The sequence below is a fragment of the Cherax quadricarinatus genome, chromosome 84, assembly GCF_038502225.1.
Source record: "Cherax quadricarinatus isolate ZL_2023a chromosome 84, ASM3850222v1, whole genome shotgun sequence".
In the NCBI taxonomy this organism is placed as follows: domain Eukaryota; kingdom Metazoa; phylum Arthropoda; class Malacostraca; order Decapoda; family Parastacidae; genus Cherax; species Cherax quadricarinatus.
This window is the reverse complement of record NC_091375.1, coordinates 9,088,987-9,110,749: the sequence shown is the minus strand read 5'-3', so window position 1 is coordinate 9,110,749 and position 21,763 is coordinate 9,088,987. Positions and strand designations below refer to the sequence as shown.

The window sequence follows — 21,763 nt, the reverse complement described above, 5'->3', positions numbered from 1 at the left end:
TATCAAAATTTTTTTAATTTTATTGGCCCAGATGATTATACCATATCTCATAAATGAAAGTTAATATGATCTGTACTTACAAACCATAAATTTCTTATGAATGCCAATCCACAAATATAGTGTATTCCACTTTGGCAACTTTTTAACTTTTCTTCAAAAAAATCTCCCCAAATCCTGACAAAATTTTACCAACACGCACACACACGACTGCCACATGACATTTGTGATATTGCTGAGACATGTGTACAAGAGATGCTTTTGTACATTATCTAACCCTGCTAAAAGAACTACACATATATCACATAAGTAAGCCATTAAACAATATTCCATACACAGTATAAAATTCTTCTGGAGTAAAATCATAATATCTACATCCATTAGGCTTTTGACTGCAATGCAGATCAAAATAATGCATTTTACAGAATTTAGCTTAGAAATCAACTGTGATATTGTACACCAAAGGAGAACAATATATAGGAAAATAAGACTAAAACTGAAAATTTCCAGTATAGACACGTCACTTTTTTTTTCCAACACGTTGGCCGTCTCTCACCGGGGCAGGGTGACTCAAAAAGAAAGAAAATCCCCAAAAAGAAAATACTTTCATCATTCAACACTTTCACCTCACTCATACATAATCACTGTCTTTGCAGAGGCACTCAGATACGACAGTTTAGAAGTCCCTCCAAACTGCCAATATCCCAAACTACTCCTGTTATCTACATATTTCAATCTTACAGTGCACTAATCTATATTAATTTCTCCAGTTGAGAGACATCACCCAAAATCACTCCAAATGAGTGGAAAGAATCTCCAATACATGCTAGCAGTGTAGTACATGCAAGAACCACATACTTCACTCTCCATGGTCATGTGGGCCCTACATATATATGCAATATCACATAAGTTCAGTAACAGTGATATTCAAAAATCTTCCCACAAGATAAAGATGTGTGATGTGACAACCCTGAGTGTAGAGATGATGAATTCTCAATGTTTCCAGGCAAGAGAGGAGGAGGAGAATGGGTGTACAAATGTCAGACACCAACAGGAATACTCAAATAACCTGCACATAGGAAAAAGAAACTTATGACGCCATTTCAAACTAAAATGTCATCAGAAGTTTGTTTCAGCGTGCAGGTTATTTGTGTACTGTCTCAGTTGTGACACTGAGCCTTTTTATTCTTTACCAAGAGGAAGACTCAACTGTTAGTCAAATCAAGCAGAGTAGGAGTGACTTATAATGTGTAACTCTCCATTATCAGTGTCAACAGAAGGAGAATCAATGAGAAAAATAAGATGTAGGAGATAGAAGAAAAGACAAGGCAGTGGAAAAAAGGAATGAAAGAAGGCAGAAGAGAAAGAAAAATGATAAAAACAAAGGTCAAAAGATAATTAAAATTATCAAGATAATGAATTACTGTAAAATTATGGAATAACAATTGGAGTAGAAACATAAGTAAAATCGGGAACAGGTGCCAAATCAAAAAAAGGGAGGGGGGGGGCAGAAATAGTAGCAATTACATCAGCTATTTTGCAACAATAGCAGAAGCTGAAACAGTAGAAAAGCTGGAACAGAAGCAGATGTACCAGTAACAGCAGCTATTATATAATGGAAGTAGAAGCTAGAAAAGATGCTAGAGCAAACAGGTACAGAGCAGGAATAACAGAAGTTATATCAGATATGAAGCAACAGAAGCAGATGCTGGAACAAGAGTAGGAACACAGCAGTGGTTATAGCCTTATGCAACTGAAGCAACAGCTTGAACAAATTCCATAGCTGGAGCAGAAATAAGTACAGGAAGAACAGCAGCACTTACAGCAGTAGCTATAGAATAAAAGATGATGCAAGCATATCATCATTATTCCCATTTTAATGAGGAATTCTGGAGTCAAAACAAACATAATATGGTACCTTCTTTAAGGTAGGTAAAGAAATTGGCTAGACAGAAACAAGCAATACAGTTTTTAATTGCTAAGATTAAAAAACTACAAACTAACTGTTACGAACTCGATTTTAACTCTGACTGTGTGCGTAGATGCTGGTGTAATGGAGATGTCAGAGTCAGTGCTGCCTGTGCGTCCAAATTTCATCCGCACTCCACTTGGATCGACTAACTTGTAGGGAGTTATTCCAGGACTATCTGACCAATCATACTCAGTCCTGAAAAAAAATTGAGTCACTGTGAGACAAATACACATGTATTAGTACCATCACAAAAAATGCATATACTGTAAATAGCACTACTGTGTCACAATTCACATATTGGTGGAAGACTGTATACTGAGAGGTTCAGACCTAGACTACGTATTAACTCTGACTTAGGCAACCTGTCTTTTAATAACAACATCCATTACTCTGACAACATGAGCCTACCCTGAAGGTCTATTGACCACCTGATGGCCTAAAGGTCAAAGCAAGCATGGCAAATACACATTCACCCCTAGACACATCAACAATAACTGTCAATCACACACATGACTTCTCAGAAGGAATAAAAATTATAATATTACCTTGCTCACACTCCTATTGGAGTGTGAGCAAGGTAATATTCATTAAGGTATTTAAGAAAACAGGTTAGGTGAACTTGAGTCTTAGAGGTGGGAAGTACAGTGGAGCCTGCTCTCTGAGGGAGAGGAAAAGATGGTGTAGTTTGGAGAGTCATTTGAATTATGTCTACACAATTCTGGCAAGAGAGCTATTGAATGAATGATAAGAGACTGTTATCCTTTCATGGACCACCTTAAATTGGTGGGAGATTGATGTGTATAAAAAAAAGTGTTTGCTGATGATGCAAAGATACTATCATATGCAAGACTAGAAATAATAATTGTGTATAAGAACATAAGAATGGAGGAACACTGCAGAAGGCCTACTGGCCTATGCAAGGCAGGTCCTCATCAAAATGACCTCTACCCAAAGTTACCCAAGAATTAACTCCCATACCCAATGACACCAGTCAAACCCAGCCCCTCCCACTCTTATATTTGTCCAATCTCTTTTTAAAGCTACCCAAGGTCCTAGCCTCTATCACCCTACTGGGAAGATTGTTCCACGCATCCACAACTGTTAGAGAACCAGTACTTACCCATGTCCTTTCTAAATCTAAATTTATCCAACTTAAATCCATTATTTCTGGTTCTTACCTGGTTCGACACCCTCAGTACTTTATTAATATCTCCTTTGTTTATGCCCGTCATCCACTTATACACTTCAATGATATCTCCCCTCATTCTAAGTCTCTCCAGAGAGTGGAGATTTAAGGGTTTAAGTCTATCTTCATACGGGAGATTCCTTACACAGTTAATCATTTTAGTCATCCTTCTCTGTATGTTTTCCAATGAATCTATATCCATCCTGTAGTAAGGAGACCAAAACTGAGTGGCATAATCCAAATGAGGCCTCACTAGCGAGGTATAGAGCTGTAAAATAACTTTTGGACTTCTGTTACTAATACTTCTTGAGACAAATCCAAGTAATCTGTTAGCCTTGTTGCGCACACTTAGGCACTGCTGTCTTGGCTTTAGATTTCTGCTTACCATGACTCCCAAGTCTTTTTCATATTCTGTATGATCAAGCTCTACTTCACCTAGTTTATAGCTTCAAGGGTTATTTTCATTACCAAGGACTAGTACCTTACACTTATCCACAATGAATCTCGGTAATAAGGCTCAGAACAACATACAAATGAAGTGATAGAATTTAAAGAGGATAAATGTCATGTAACAGAAGTGGGAGAGCATGAATATAAACCACACAATGAATTCAAATTAAAACCAACAGCTTACCATGACCTAACTTTTGAGTGGAGGGCAAACTGTGTAGCTTTCTACACTTCTCCACTTTGACATTCACACATGTAATGGGTAAACCCAAGCTTGTTTAGATTTCAGAAAATTTCCAAGTCCTGAATAATATATATTTGTCATGTTTACCTGTTCAATTACTAGTTTAACAATAAAATGGATAACTGAGTAACTGTTTAAGTGACAAATGCATCCTGCAGTCAGCTAAAGTCCAAGAGAGCACTTACATCACAGTATTGTAGTGTACTGTAATATGTTTCACAAACTTCTCACTTTTTGTACCTTTCTCATCAATGTATATAAACACTAGCAAACAAGGTTTACTTATATTAATAATAAAAACAAATAAATAACATGACTACTAAAGAAAATAATATAGCTACAGATATTTTTTAAGAGTTACAACAGTGGAAGGTATATGAGATGATAGCTAGATATGTAGAGGCATAGGGCTACCCCACCCTACACAGGATGGGTGAGAATAGTACAGTTCAGATGGCAATTTAAACTGTGTTGCCTATACACTTCTGGAAGACAAGTATAGAATGAGTATGGTGAATCTGTTTCCTGCTTTGTGTTGTGCTGCTTCTGTGAGAAATGGGCAGTGTGTTAAAATAACTCAAGAGTTGAATAAGTATATAATGCAGGTATCCCTTGCTTTTGCTTTGGTGGGATATGGCCAGTTTGTTGCTTTATACAGTAGATAAATTCCAGGCCCATGGCAGCTGAACTCAACTCAATTAAGCCATGAACACTGAATTCCACATAACAGTCTTCAGTACATTATGTGAACCTACCCAACTGCATATACAGTAAAATCTTTCATTAAAGGACTGAAGGAATGGGGATGGAGATGGGGGGGGGGAGGTTGCCAACTGCCTGCAACTCCTGAATTATTAAATTAATATTTCATGATCCTCTGGTTGTCTTCTGTAGTAGTGAACTTGGTCATCTGATGCAGAAGACTAAGAATACAGGTATTGTAGCCTGTAGTACTACATACAGTACTGTAGATTAATTGTACAGTACTCTATTTAATATACAGTAATTTTACTTACCCTTTTGCGGTGGAGAGACAAGGTGTAAACTGCTGTGAACTCTAGTGGTAATGTAGAATAACCTTTATTCTGAGTCAGAGAAGGTGTAAAGCTCTGCTAGTAAAAATAATGTAGAGAGGGCTGAGAAGATGTAGGAGGCTGAGATGATGTAGATGGTTGAGATGATGTAAATGACTGAGATGTAGATGGCTGAGAAGATGTAGATGGCTAAAATGCAAATGGCTGAAAAGATGCAGATGGCTAAGAACCACATTTTCTCTGGACACCACCACTTGCTTCAGAAGCCGTTGTTAACTGCAGAACACTTAGCGTGTTAACAGTCACACACAATGCTCTAAATCCAGGGTAAATTAGAGACTGAATGATGCGTGTAAAGTATGTGCAAGTGAGTACACACCAAAAACTGGTGCAGATGGTCTATGACTCAGGGGACACTGAAAACAGACAGGTCTTGGATGTGGCTGCATTGGCCCATACTGGACAAATGTTGGAGTTAGCAGACTTGGCCCTATACATCAGAAAACAACCAGACAGTATCACTACAGACAAAATGAAGAAATATGGACTTTTGTCAATATTGTCTGATCGTTAGTGTCTGTCCAGCTAATATTTCATCCAAAACTGCTGAAATCCATTAATGAGAGGTTTCACTGCATTATTATTATTATATTCAAGAAGGAGCACTAAACTATAGTCATACAGTACCAAGGGGAAAGGGAGGCATTCAGATTCAACCCAAGAAAGGGAAGAGCAGGTTCAATTCCTTGAATCAAGAGCCCCTTTACTGACATCAAGGAACCTCTCTTAATACCCTTTATTGAGTAAAGGACCATTTATGGTCCCTTGTCTGGAAGGATTCCAAAGCCCAAACCAGACCCATGAAATTGTTGCAACTGCCCCTAATCAATAGAGGAAGTCAATGTCATCCTCAAGTAACCAATCAGAGAGCCCTAACTCCTTCAAAGGGGGAAGCGAGATCTGTAACTGTGTACTTTCGCATTTGGGAGTGGGTGGTTCCCAATAGCTTGTAAATTGGAATAATGACTCTTTGGACTCTCATTCAAGAATTAATAAAAAGAAAATATGATAGATACAGCAAAATTCACAAGAGTAAAAAAAGTTTTAAAATGGGCTAGTCTATAACCCACTAGGAGCATACCAAATCCCTCCAGTGTGTTTGTGTGCTTGTCTCATAAAAAGTTGAGTGAACCTACTGTATATAGTATATCAAATTTAAACTGCATAAATATAATTAGAAATGGGATATCACAATAGCAGATATGAATAAAGTGAATCCACATGAAGAGAGGGAAATCTGTATTTATATCTATATGCAGAAATCATAGGTTTTAAAAAATAAACAGTTTTATGTGATTGAGACATTAATATTTTAAACTTGCAAAGCATTCCACTTAGGTTGTGTAATAAGTGCCTCCTCTTACTTACTTGACATTACTGGGATACTCATTCTTGAACTGAGGGTACTCGGGATCATGAGGTGGAGTCCCACTCATGCCATAGTCTGAGGATGTAAAGCTAAGGCCATATGGGTATGTTGCAGTCTTAGGAAGTGCTAGTTTCAGAGTTCTCTGGTGTTCATCGGTGATGCTAGTAAGTTCGGGACCTCCAATTTCCACCTGAAAGAAGCAATAAAGAATATAATTTTGTTTATATTTGCAGAATCCAATAAGAAGCCACAATTTTATAATACAAAAATTAAAGGGTAAAAAGTGCCCATTATTACACATTCCAAAACAGATGCATAAAATATAATAGTAGATTATATAGCTTTTACCAAACCACTAGACAGGAAATATGAGGGCTAATAATATTTTTACTAATGAATAAATCATGAAAGAAAGAGAAGTAACCTTGTACCAACCAGGCTTGAATAAAATAATGTTTCTGAGAGCTAGAGAATAATTAATTTTTTAACACAACAGCTGTCTCCTATCGAGGTAAGGTGACTTAAAAAAAGGAAGCACATTCAACATTAATCATGTAACAGCTGTCTTACCAGATACTACTTCCCACCTCCAGGGCCAAGTCCAGCAAACCAGGCTCCCCTGAATCCCTTCCTATATTTCACCCTACTCACACCAGCAGTAAGTCAGGCCATAAATCCATTAGTCTTCACTCACTCCAGTCTAGGGATGGGATGATACCAAAAATTTTACCAGTACCAATATTCAAGATATAGGTCAATACTAATACCATTAATATTAGTCGATACCAACCACACCATCATCAAAATTACCCTATATCCCCCAATATACTCAGTTTAAGGCCGATACCGATTCCAACAAAATTAGGTGATACCCACCAATACCAATACTTTGACAGACTCCTACTTCAATCTAACATTCTTCCATAAAGACCCTAGCACTCAAAAACTTTATTCCCTTCCTCCCAACCCTTTGTGGGATGACCCCTAACTATACTTCCTTCCTCCCTGGATTCATTCAATCATGTTCCATCCTTTCTAAATACAACAAATCCTCATCAGGCCTCTGAATTATACCTTTGGCATCATCTAATTTCTAAGATCTAAATTTTTCTTTTAACCCTTTCAGGGTCCGTCCCGTAGATCTACGGCTTTATGTTCAGGGTCCAAACCGTAGATCTACGCCATGAGCTCAGCTCACTCTGATAAACTGTGAGTGGTGCATTTGGGCCTAGATATGAGAGAATACATCTATGTGGTATGTGTGCACCACATAAAACAGATCCTGCAACACACTGTGTATAATGAGAGAAAAAAAATGAAATCATGATTTTTTGATTAAAACAGCAACTTTGCAGTGTTTTTTCGTATGTTTTTTATAGTTGTATTTGCGATTTCTTGGTCTCATTTGATAGAATGGAAGACATATTACAGAAATAGAGATGATTTTGATTGGTTTTAGTACTGGAAATGGCTTGAAACTGAGCTCAAAGTAGCACAAATGTTAAATTTTTGCCGATATTCAAGAGTAAACAAACGACCTCACACGTCTAATACACGTCAGCTGGTGGGTCTAATATACATTCACAAATATGGTGATGATATTTATACAATTATTACAGTATTGCATAACAGTAAATCTTCTATTTTTTGGTGTGAATAAAAATTCATTATGTGAATAAAAAATCAAAATGGAATTTATTTGTAAAGCCTCAAAACATAACTAATGAACAGAGGAAATGTTAGTTTAGTGCCAGGAATGCCTACATTGTTCATTCTGGATCCTATTTTGAAATTGGAATATTTTGAACTTTGTGTTAAATTGGCCAAATTAACAATTTCCGATCACTTTATTTTGTAGTTGAAACAGTTGACTTGGCGATTTCTTGTACTCAATCGATAGAATAGAAGTAATACTAGTGAAATAGCTAAGAATTTGGTTGATTGGAATAATGTAATTGGCCTAAAATGGGAGTCAAAGTCGGCAAAATCGCCGATTCGTAAACATCGCTGACACATCAAAATTCGCGAGAGCATAATTTTGTCAATTTTCCACCAAATCTCGTACTTTTTGTTTTATTACCTTCACAAAAAGATTCTCTACGATTTCATAAGAAAAAATAACAAATTTTTTTTTTTTAAATTCTTGGACACTGGTGCGTGACTCCAGATTTGGGCCTTGGACCCTGAAAGGGTTAACACATCGGCTGTTTCCCAACAAGGCAGGGTGACCCAAAAAAGAAGAAACAATTTCACCATCACTCCATCACTGTCTTGCCAGAGGAGTGCTGATACTACAGTTCAAAAACTGCAACACATCTCCACCCCTCCTTCAGAACAAAGGCACCATACTTCCCATCTCCAGGACTCAAATCTGGCTAACCGGTTTCACTGAATCCCTTTATTAATGTTATTTTGCTCATACTCCAACAGCACATCATCATAAAAATTATTTGCCTCCACTTTCTCCTATCTAATATGCTGATGCACATTTGTTGGAAATCTAAGCCTCTCGCACACAAAACATCCTTTATCCTCTCCCTCCAATCTTTCCTAGGACAATCCCTACCCCACCTTCCTTCCACTACAGATTTATACACCCTCCAAGTATCTTGTACAAGAGCTCCAAATTCCTTGCATTATATTCAGACCCAACACTGATATTGCTCTCAAACATGACATTGCTGCTTCCTCTAGCCTCCTCCTTGCTGTAATTTTAGAAGTCCATGCTTTATACCCATATAAGTGCTGGTACATTGATGTTTTTGCCTCAGATGCTTCAACACACCACCTACCATTTTCCCTCATTCTAAGGTTCACCTCATCTTTCACAGATACATTTGCTTACATGCTCATTCCCAAACATTTGAATACATTCCCTTCATACTTCCTCCCACCAACCTGATATACAACCTTTCATTGCCTAGACTTTTTTGTTACTCTCACCACGTTGCTCTTTCCAATGTTTAGATTCAATTTCCTTCTTACATATACTCTCCAAAAGTCCTCCACCAAGGTAACCTTTGCAGTATCTCTTCAGAAACTCCCAACAGAACTGCATCATCAGCAAAGAGCAACTATGATAACTCCCACTTTGTATTGGATTATATTTGAATCCTGCACCTTCAAAAATGCAATGCTAATTATAAACCTGCACATAAAAACAGGAAAAATAGATTTGATCATTTGAGTTTATATTTACAGACCAAAGAATGGAGGGAAGTCAGCGACATCAGTTTTTTCTGCACTTTTACCTTCTCATACAGCAATGAATCATAAACAGAAACCCTAAACCTGTGAGTATGGTTCAACAATGGCAAACAAATTATAAACTTGCAAAATAAGTAAAGGAATACATTTTATTTTTTAAGAAATATTCAACCTTCAGATGTAGTAGTCCTGTCTGATGAAATTTATTCTGGCTTTCCCTCATCACATCTTCCTACTTTCCCCACCAGTAGTAAACTCAATACTATCTGAATTTTGTTAAAAAAAAAAATATATAAATTACACAAATTTTTTAAATTGTTTTTTGACATGCACTAACAGTGTTTTTAAGGCATTTTTCCTATTAATATGTTGAATTTACTCTTACTATCTGCAACACTATATGATCTCTGTACAAGAGAAGTGAGACAAGTGAGCAGATTATTAATAGCTTTTGAAACCTTGATTCTACTTTCACACTTGGATTCATTATTAGAGCTTTTTTTTCGACAAACTGGCCATATCCCACCAAGGCAAGGTGACAGAAAAACAAAACTGTTTTCTTTTCTTAAATTTAATAATTTATACAGGTGAAGGGGTTACTAGCCCCTTGCTCCTGGTGTTTTAGTTGCCACTTATGATGCACAGCTTACGGAGGAAGAATTCTTTTCCACTTCTCCATGAAAGTGCAATTCATATATTAAAAGGCTACAAGTATTTGTCTAAAAAAAATGATATGATGTATAGAGTGGGTACTGTAGCTGGGTGGGCGCTACACCGAGAAATGCAGTATGAAATGTGCACACACGCGCACACGCACACACACTGCAAACCTCACTCAAGGAGAAAGATCTTGGGGTGAGTATAACACCGAGCATGTCTCCGGAAGCACACATCAACCAGATAACTGCTGCAGCATATGGGCACCTGGCAAACCTGAGAACAGCATTCCGATACCTTAGTAAGGAATCGTTCAAGACACTGTACACCGTGTATGTCAGGCCCATACTGGAGTATGCAGCACCTGTTTGGAACCCGCACTTGATAAAGCACGTCAGGAAACTAGAGAAAGTACAAAGGTTTGCGACAAGGTTAGTTCCAGAGCTAAGGGGAATGTCCTATGAAGAAAGATTAAGGGAAATTGGCCTGACGACACTGGAGGACAGGAGGGTCAGGGGAGACATGATAACGACATATAAAATACTGCATGGAATAGACAAGGTGGACAAAGACAGGATGTTCCAGGGAGGGGACACAGAAACAAGAGGCCACAATTGGAAGTTGAAGACACAAATGAGTCAGAGAGATATTAGGAAGTATTTCTTCAGTCATAGAGTTGTAAGGCAGTGGAATAGCCTAGAAAATGACGTAGTGGAGGCAGGAACCATACACAGTTTTAAGACGAGGTTTGATAAAGCTCATGGAGCGGGGAGAGAGAGGGCCCAGTAGCAACCGGTGAAGAGGCGGGGCCAGGAGCTAAGACTCGACCCCTGCAACCACAAATAGGTGAGTACACACGCGCACACACGCACACACACGCGCACACATGCGCACACACGCGCACACACGCGCACACACGCACGCACGCACACACGCACGCACACACGCACGCACACACACACGCGCACACACACACGTGCACACACACACGCGCACACACACGCGCACACACGCGCACACACACGCGCACACACACACGTGCACACACGCGCGCACACACGTGCACACACACACGTGCACACACACACGTGCACACACACACACACACTTTGATTTATGCAAGTCTTTGTGTTTCACATGGACTATTTTTTTAATAAATCATCATTTACTTTTTTTAAATTTTCATGCTATTTCTCATATTAGGTCATATTTTGCATATTCCATAAGAGTGAAATTTCTTCAAAACAGGAGGGTTCCACATATTCGGTACCCTCTTTGCGGTATTCCTTGTTTTTGGTGGTTTTCAACTGAGCCATTGTTCATTATGTCTGGTGCTTTTTCCAGTTTTCCGCCATCTTCACACAAAAGCTGTGTAAGGGAAGGGCGACTGGTGCCACATTTTAAGGCAAGTATTTTATGTACTGTGTGTGTATTTTACTTTTGTATTTGATTTTTTATGCCTAGCTGTACTGCATACTGAATATATGGTAGTGTAAACACATTATCAGGGGTTTTAGATGTATTCAATATTTAAAACTGCTCTTTTCCACTCTCTGGCATTTTTAGCTTATCTCCTGGGGTCAGGAACCTAACAGCTGTAAAAGTGGGGCCCACTGCTACTGGAATACACAAACTCAATATTAGCCACATTGTAATGAAAGTTACTACAAACTGACAACATGGCATTAAGGGTATCTTCAACATACAGGATAATAATGTAGTGTGTAAGCAGAGAAGAAAATTAATAAAAATTAACAAAGTGTACAAGAAGATACTGATGCATGGATGATGCAGCTGGCTGATGTAAGTGATAATAAGTGGATAGGAATTATCATCAAAGAACAGCTTGGTCCCAAGTATTCCAGATTGTCCAAAGTTTTCTAGACATCTGATGCTCTACTGCATAAGGTAATTTTTCTTATACTCCACGAGCAAATGGAGAAGAATCCTTCCTCCGTGAACCACGCGTGTCGTAAGAGGTGCCTAAAATGAGAACAGCAAGGGGCTAGTAACTCCTTCTCCTGTATAAATTATTAAATGTAAAAAGAAGAATGTCACCCTGCCTCAGTAGGAGATGACAAGTGTTTAAAAAAAAAAAAAAAAAAAAAAAAAAGTTATTTTTCATTAACACATCGACCGTTTTCCACCAAGGCAGGGTGGCCTGAAAGAGAAAACTTTCATCATCATTCACTCCATCACTGTCTTGCCAGAGGCATGCTTACACTACAGTAACATTAACACCCCTCCTTCACAGTGCAAGCACTGTACTTCCCATCTCCATGACTCAAGTCTGGCCTGCCGGCTTCCCTGAATCCCTTCATGAATGTTGCCTTGCTCACACTCCAACAGCACGTCAAGTCCTAAAAACCATTTATCTCTATTTGCTCCTATCTAACATGATGATGCATGCTTGCTCGAAGTCCAAGCCCCTTGCACACAAAATGTCCTCTACCCCCTTTCTTCTTAGGCTGATCCCTACCCCATCTTAAGGGTATTTAAACATTTACTAATGGTGTCAGCACTCCAAATCAGAAGGGGTTATTCTAAGCCATTTTTCTGGCTAGAATTAATAGTTAATTCCCCAAGACAGTGATATTTACTGGTAGTAAACATACAAGTGAAGGTCCCAGTATTTTTTTAACGAATACTTAATTTTATAACTCGGTACCAACAAGTCTTGAATCAAGTTATCGTAACCCTAGGATACGATAACTTGATTCAAGACTTGTTGGTACTAAGGAATACATCAGTCAGAGAACATTTCTGTGTATTGTGACCCTTGTTACCTAAAATGAGACCTATAAAAGTGACACTTTATAATTATTGTAAAATTCAAACATTTCTTTCAGTCAAAACTTCAGCAATTCATTCTAAAATTTAAAACTATTCTTAGTTCATATATTTAAACAACTTACTTGAGGAGAGTTGACCTTGAGTACTTTGACTTTCCTGTCTGGCAATCTTTCTTCAAGAACATTATTAAAGCTGGTGAGATTGGTGTAGTCAATGAAGTCTTCTGCCAGGACCTTCTTTTTTCTTCTTTTTGATTCACGCTCAGGTTTGGGTGGGTTTAGAGCAATTACTTGCTTTTCAGCCGAACGAATCTCCCTTTGAAGATCTTTAAACAACTTCAGAGGATTGATACCTGGGGGCACTGGCTCAAGCCCACCTCTACCGTTCTGAAGAATAAGGATAAGTTAACTAAGACCTCAATCTTATTATAAAATGCTAAAAGTAGTCAGAATGTATATAAATGGTAGAATATACCAACAATTATATTACTTATAACATTTACAAAAAAGTGCTAAAAGCAAACAAAGGGTATATCAACAGTAGAGTGGAGTGTGAGCAGGGTAATATTTTGTGAAGGGATTCAGGGAAACTGGTTAGCTGGACTTATGGTCCTGGAGTGGGGAATACAGTGGAACTTTGTTTTTTTGTGATTAATCCGTTTGCAAAAGTCTGACAAAAACCGAATCGTATGAAAACTCGAAGCAATATTTCCCATAAGAAATAATGTAAATCCAATTAATCCGTTCCGACACCCAAAAATATTAAAAAAAAAAATACATTTTATAGAGAATAACACTAGTTATTCTCGAAAATTAGGGCATACAAAAATCGAGATTCCACTGTACAATGCCTACACTTTAAAGGAGGGGTTTGGGACACAGTCTGTTTGGAGTGACATCTAAACTGTTATGTCTGGGAATCTCTGCAAAGACAATGATTATGTGTGAATGATGGTGAAATTGTTTCTTTCTTTTTTGGGTCACCTTGCCTTGGTGGAGACAGCTGTCGTGTTAAAAAAAAAAAAAAAAATGCCAAACTGCATATTGCATCTTAACATTATGACAATGATGAATATCACTGTTTCCTGAAGGCTTCATTATCTTTATCATTAGTACCCTGTTTTCATGATAACCAATAAGAGAGAGAGCACTGAGCAAGTCTCAGTATAGTATATACTATACATTATTTTTTAACACATCATCCATTTTCCACCAATGTGGAGAATATTCTCCAGTTTAGGAAGAGAGGGCTACTTCCTTTTGCAAGAGATACACCCATTTGAGAGGGCTACCCCCATTTGAGAGGGCTACACCCATTTGAGAGGGCTACACCCATTTGAGAGGGCTACCCCCATTTCAGAGAGCTATCCCTTTTGAGAGGGGGGGATATTATTCCCCCTTCCTAAACTGGAGAATATTCTCCAGTTTAGGAAAGGGGGTGATATCTCCCCTCTCAAAAGGGGGTAGCTATGATCTCTCTTTTCATTCCCACACTCAAGACGAAGACTGAACGTATGTCAAAACAACAGCTCAGCTGCATGTGTTCATTACCAAGCAAACACTGCAAACTGAACACAGATCAGAAGCATATGTTAGACAAAGGTGTCATGAGACCAAACCTCTCCTTACGAGAGAGTATTTGGTCAATTGTACATTAGAGTTTAAGTCTGAGGGAACTGCTGTTTCCCCAGACCATTAAAACTTCGAGATAAACTGCCTTCTACTTGATAATAAAGCTAGGGGTATTAATTCCTACAGCCCATATCTAGAACTGAAGGAAACAGTAATCCTTGATTGAAGTCTGTTGCAAATACGTACTGGCATCGAGCATCTTTATTCCGTATGTCAGACAAGGAGTGTGCGGAAGCTGGGTGAACTTGTCAGGCCAGCAGACCATACTGCATTGAAACAAAGACAGTTGTAGCCGTATCTTACGTTCATAAACCCTTAACCACACTGACAATCTCCTGGAATACTAGACTTCTAGTTCCACTAGTGTGAGTGAAGGAAATCCTACAGTAGAATGTCTGATCATGAGTATAAACTTACTTTAGTGTTCAATATGCATCTCCGTGTTGTTTCTCAAGTTCAATCATTGGGAGAACTGGAGCAAGATACAGTGTCAAAACTATCGTGTCCTTGCTAACATTCTCCCTACCATGGACAGTTTCCACAAATATATTCACAATGTGAACTTCCAAACAAGTGATGGTAGTCGAGTGACTTTTAAACAATGTAGTACCCAGTGTGCTGAAATAATGTCCAACAAACATTCCAGAGTGACTAAACCATTCAACATCCATCATTTCTTTACTGAAGTCAATGACACCGACTTCCGTGACGTCATCAGCGTAACAAGGCTCCTGTTACTAATGAGCCAGGTAGGTCCTATTCTCTCTCTTAAATTCGTCCTCTTACCTTACTGCAGTACCTAGGTCCATGTTAGATGAATAAGTCACACCATAACAAGGTCATGACAAAAGGGCAATAGCCCAATACCAGGTAGATATCGTCCTCAATGTTCCACGTAGCTAAAATGAAATAGAGGAATATATAATTCTTAGGACGAAGAGTTAACCAGGGTCACCTTTCACAGACCTGTGGGACAGAGAGAGCCAAGATTGAAGGAGATCCTCAGCATGCAGCTGCCGAGGATCTGAGATGTCAACTAATAAGGCAAGTGCCCTTTTTTTTGGTCATGTATGGGGTTTAATACTTATCATACAAAAGTGCCCACAACCAAGGTAGGGTGATCAATAGGAAACACAGTGAACTTGCACTCTAGCTGTCTTTCCAGAAGCTCATAGATATTATAATTCAAATGAGCCAAAAAATACTGCAACATCCCCACCCATCATTCAAAACTACAAAAATTATTTAAAAAATACTCTTTTATTTAAAAGAAAATATTAATTAGAGATACAGTACATATTTATAGACGGGCAACGGATATATCGGATCATTATCTAGTTGTAGCTACAGTTAAGAGTAAGAGGCATATGGGACAAAAGGAAAATGCTAACAAGTGAGAGAGAGAGGTGAAAGTTTACAAACTAAGGGAGGAGGAAGTTAGGGTGAGATATAAGTAACAAATGGCAGAAAGGTTGACTAGTTCAAGTATGTGGGGGAGGGGAGGGTGGGGGTTGAAGAGGGATGGGATAGTTTTAAAAATGCAGTATTAGAATGTGGGGCAGAAGTTTGTGGCTATAGGAGAGTGGGTGCAGGAGGAAAGAGGAATGATTTGTGGAATGATGAGGTACAGGGTGTGATAAAAGAGAAAAGGGTAGCTTATGAGAGGTTTTTACAAAGTAAAGTGATATAAGAAGGGCAGAGTATATATAGAGTAAAAGAAAGGTGAAGAGAGTGGGGAGAGAGTGCAAAAGGAGAGCAAATGATAGAGTGGGAGAAGCACTGTCAAGAAATTTTACTGAGAATAAGAAAAATTTTTGAAGTGAGATAAAAAAGTTAAAAAAGCCTAGAGAATGAATGGATTTGTCAGTTAAAAAACAGAGTAGGGGAGTAGTAGATGGGGAACTGGAGGTATTGGGTAGATGGCGGGAATATTTTGAGGAACTTTCAAGTGTCAATGAAGAAAGGGAGGCAGTAATTTCATACACTGGCTAGGGAGGCATAACATCTTTTAAGAGTGAGGAAGAGCAGGATGAAAGTGTGGGGGAGCTGCATGAGGCATTATGTGAAATGAAAGGGGATTAAAGCAGCTGGAACTGATAGGATCGTGACAGAAATGTTAAAAGCAGTGGGATATATGGTATTGGAGTGGTTGGTGTATTTGTTTAATAAATGAATGAAAGAAGGGAAGGTACCTAAGGATTGACAGAGCGTGTATAATTCCTTTATATAAAGAGAAGGGGGACAAGAGAGATTACAAAAATTATAGGGGAAGAAGTTTACTGAGTATACCAGGTAAAGTGTATGGTAGGGTTATTATTGAAAAAATTAGAGGTAAGACAGAGAGTAGGATTGCAGATGAGCAACAAGGGTTTAGAGTGGATAGGGGATGTGTAGATCAAGAGTTTACATTGAAGCATATGATAGAGTGGACAGGGGAACAATGTGGGAGATGTTGCAAGTGTATGGAATAAGTAGTAAGTTACTAAATGCTGTAAAGAGTTTTTATAAGGATAGTGAGGCTCAGATTAGGGTGGTGTAGGAGAGAGGGAGACTGCTTCTCAGTAGAAGTAGGTCTTAGACAGGGATGTGTAATGTCCCCATGGTTGTTTAACGTATTTACAAATGGGGTTGTAAAAGAAGTAAATGCTAGGGTGTTGAGGAGAGGTGGGATTAAATTATGGGGAATTAAATGCAAAATGGGAGCCGACACAGTTACTTTTTTCTGATGATACTGTGCTTATGGGAAATTCTAAAGAAAAGTTGCAAAGGTTAGTGGACAAGTTTGGGAGTGTGTGTAAAGGCTGAAAGTTGAAAGTGAACGTAGATAAGAGTAAGGTGATGTGGTTATCAAACGATTTAGAAAAAGAAAAATTGGACATCACAGTAGTGGGAGGGAGTTTGGAAGAAGTGAATGCTTTCAGATATTTGGGAGTTGACTTGTCAGTGGATGGGCTTATGAAGCATGAGGTAAACCATAGAATTGATGAAGGAAAAAAAGCCGAATGGTGCATGTGAAGCATGGGTTGTAAATGCTGCAGTGAGGAGGCAGCTGGAGGCAGTGGAGATGTCATGAATAAGGGCAATGTGTGGTGTAAATATTATGCAGAGAATTTGAAGTGTGGAAATTAGGAGGAGGTGTGGAGTTACTAAAAGTATTAGTCAGAGGGCTGAAGAGGTGCTGTTGAGGTGGTTTGGTCATTCAGAGAGAATGGAACATGGTAGAATGACTTGGAGAGTTTATTAATCTGCTAGGGAAGGAAGGCAGGGTAGGGGTCATCCCAAAAAAGGTTGGAGGGGGAGGGGGGTAAAGGAGGTTTTGTGGGCGAGGGGCTTGGACTTCCAGCAAGCGTGTGTGAGCGTGTTAGATAGGAGTGAATGGAGACTAATAGTTTTTGGGACTTGACGAGCTGTTGGAGTACGAGCAGGGTAATATTTTGTGAAGGGATTCAGGGAAACTGGTTAGCTGAACTTGAGTCCTGGAAATGAGAAGTACAATGCCTGTACTTTAAAGGAGGGATTTGGGATATTGGCAGTTGGAGAGACATCTGAAATATCATATCTGGCCACTTTTGCAAATACAGTGATTATGTGTGAATGATGGTTAATGTGCTGAAAGATGACAAAAATGTTTCTTTCTTTTTTGGATCACAATGCCTCCATGAGAGACAGTCGGTGCATTGAATAAATGCATGCATACATGAACAGAAAGAGGAAAGAATACAAAAAAAAAAAATGACAAAATAAATCATCCCTTGGTCAATTTAACTGTTACTTTTGTAAAATAATATATTACCTCTCCTCCCCATTGTCTGAGGGCTGAAGAGAGTGCCCGGGCACCAGCAATCATAATTGGAGGGACTCTTGTTCCAGCTGCAGCCATATCTTTTAGTTCCATCACCAACCTGGAGGCTGTGTACCAGCACACACATTCATAGTGTGGGAATCGAAATTTCTCAGGAGCATTGATTTGTTTCTCTAGCTCATATATCCTAGAATAATAAAAAGTAAATACTATATAAATTTATACATACATACATTATTCATACATACATACATACAGGAGGGCCCCACTTATACAGCAGGTTAGGTTCAGAGCTACTGCTGTAAAGTGAATCATAAATTTTTTTTCAATTTCAAATACATAAAAAAGCCTGATAACATGTTTGCACTATATTAGGTGAGCAATATAGCTAGGCCTAAAATATGCATATACATCCTTAGCTTATAGCAAGTGGGGTATATATTGTACTAAGTCTGAATAAACGAAGAACGGGTATAACTGAAAACTGCTATATTAGCGAAAAGCTGTAAAGCGAAGCACTGTAAAGCAGAGCCTGCCGGTACATTCATACATACCTACATTATCTCTACATCCACAGCAGGACTCGAACCTGCAAACTCTGCATCGGAGTTCACAGTACATATGTGTACTTTATCCATGATTGCAGGTTTGAGTCCTGCTGTGGATGTAGGGATTATATTTGCAAATAATTTTGCCTGTTTGTGATAATGTAATTTGTGGTAATGTAATTTTCGCAATTGAACTTTTTTATTTTTCGTTTGATTTCTTTCATTTTTTTTTTTGTATGTAAAGAAGCACCTTTCAATAGTAATGTGACCAAGTTTCAATAAGATAGCTCAAAAAACAACTGAGAAAAAAATTATTTACTAATAATCATACATATTGAACAGTATTTTCGTAATGGGACTTGGAGAAGCTGTTTTGGCATTATCTACGCATAAAACAATGCTAAACTTTATTTCAAATGGACGTCCAAACTGTAATTTATCCTTTTTTCATTTTTAAAAACAATAAAGTTTGTATGGTTTTGACATTCAGCCAAATATCCGACTTTTGCCCTCACAAAAATAAAAAACAAATTATGATATCTCAAAAAACTGTCCATTTGCTTATAAAACAATCTTTCCTTTATGTTCTCTGTGAATTTCATTACATTCCTGCTATTATTAAAAAATATACTGGCTCATATATGTGAATAACTTACTTCCGAGATAATCCGCGAAACAGCCGGACCACCAATTTTTTTTTTTTTTTTGAGAAAATAGGATTTTTCTCAGCATTACGAGTGTATATCATAGTTACCCCTTGTTCATTTTCTTTAATATAAGGACCCTGGAGGTGAAAGAAGGAGAATGGAAGCCCATTCCTGACGATGGGAGTCTTTTATTCCAGAGGGAACGCTCTGAGAATATGCCATACATTATTCATTCTGGAGTATTTACCATATTTCTTTGTTATTTATATTGTTTATGTCATATTAGATCAATTGTGATAGATAAATAAGCCGTAGAAGCTATAATAGCGTTATATTGAAGCATATTCCCCGGCCATCCCGAGACTGGAATTTTCCATGACATCAGCAAAATGGTGCCAGAAGGTTCCTGGTTGGCTGGAAGTCTACGAATAAGTCCCACCCACTGTATTATGATGCCAAATCGTCAATTATTATCTTAGAAAGAATAACACAATAAATACACGAAAAAAAACGGAAAAAAAAATGAAAATTGACGACAGGTGAGCACACCTGCCGCGGGTGGTGACATCACCCTAGGTGTTTTAAATAACCATAATTCCTTGTAGGAATGTCACAGAACAATGATTCTGGTACCATTGTGTTGCCAGAGAGTTAAGCTATTTTTCTATAAGATTAACTCAATTTGTGAATTTTTCGACAAAAATTTTTCGTTCGCGCTGAGTAGAGTCTATTTCCCCTTAAGCATTTCAAATCTCTTTCACTGTTCACTGCATGTGGCAGGATTTGATGAAATAACTTTGAAAATCCTAGGTAGTAGGTTGGTAGACAGCAATCGCCCAGGGAGGTACTACTGTCTTGCCGAGTGTAAAACAAAAGCCTGCAATTGTTTTATATGATGGTAGGATTGCTGGTGTCTTTTTTCTGTCTCAAACATTCAAGATTTCAGGTATGCCTTGCTCCTTCTACTTACACTTAGGTCACACTACACATGCATGTACAAGCATATATACACACACACACCCCTCTGGGTTTTCTCCTATTTTCTTAACAGTTCTTGTTTATTTCCTCTTATCTCCATGGGGAAGTGGAAAAGAATTCTTTCTCCGTAAGCCATGCATGTCGTAAGAGGCGACTAAAATGCCAGGAGCAAGGGGTTAATAACCCCTTCTCCTGTATATATTGCTAAACGTAAAAGGAGAAACTTTCGTTTTTTCTTTTGGGTCACCCTGCCTCGGTGGGATACAGCTGGTGTGTTGAAAGAACTTTGAAAATGAGCCTGGTGCTCCAGGGTATGGGGAAACATCATCTAGCTCCGCCTAAATGCCCATACTTATTTGGAGTAATGGCGTCATTGATAAAGTACTGTAAACTTTGATGCAGAGTTTGCAGGTTAGAGTCATGCTGTGGATATAATGCTTGTAAATATTTTCGCCTGTTTGCGAACTGTTAAACATACGTACATATATTCATATGTACATACATGCATAAATGCTATACATACATACCTTTACACATACTAGTTGAATAGTGAAATATCTTGTATAAGAAAGTGGAGGAGACAAACTCAATACGCAGTTTCTTCAAGAGCAAAAAATGATAAGGCTCAAGAATCCAGAAAGCAATGATGGTGATCCAAGTGGTCTAGAAAGAAGGACCAATCTCAACCCCCACAAACACAAGTTGGAGAGTACAACTCAGCGAGTACAACTTAGTGGTTACGTAATATACTAAGGACTCTGTGAGATTAAGACACATGTGCAACATCTGGGTATCTTTATTGTAGACATTTCGCCATCCAGTGGCTTTATCAATACAAATTCTAGGACATAACTTGAAGACAGTAGAACTATGTACAGAAGATGAGGTAATCAGTCCCTCAACCTAGGAGTAGGTGCGAAGTGCACCATAGTCGTGGATAATCTGAAGCAGAAGAAAGGAGCCTGGCGCTTATATAGTAACGTCAGGTGTAGCAGACGAGGGCATATTCACTGGTAGGCGGGATTCCCCAGTGGAAGTAGGTCCTTCCCAAAGAGATGGGTTAGTTGTAGTAGTAGTTGTAGTAGTAGTAGTAGTAGTTGTCGTAGTCGTGAAGGTTATGTACATAACCTTCACGACTACGACAACTACTACTGTTGCAGTGTCTGACAACTTGTCAGACACTGCAAC

The 21,763-nt window shown here is 38.4% G+C and overlaps 1 protein-coding gene across 1 annotated transcript in view; it reads right to left on the bottom strand.

The window, feature by feature from the left end:
- The window catches only part of LOC128704262 (lysine-specific demethylase 7B), a 67,931-nt gene that overhangs the window by 7,150 nt on the left and 39,018 nt on the right, over positions 1–21,763 (bottom strand). Inside the window, 4 exon segments of the mRNA XM_070102921.1 lie at positions 2,012–2,164; positions 6,312–6,502; positions 13,092–13,355; positions 18,394–18,589. Coding sequence (XP_069959022.1) covers positions 2,012–2,164; positions 6,312–6,502; positions 13,092–13,355; positions 18,394–18,589 — 804 coding nt within the window.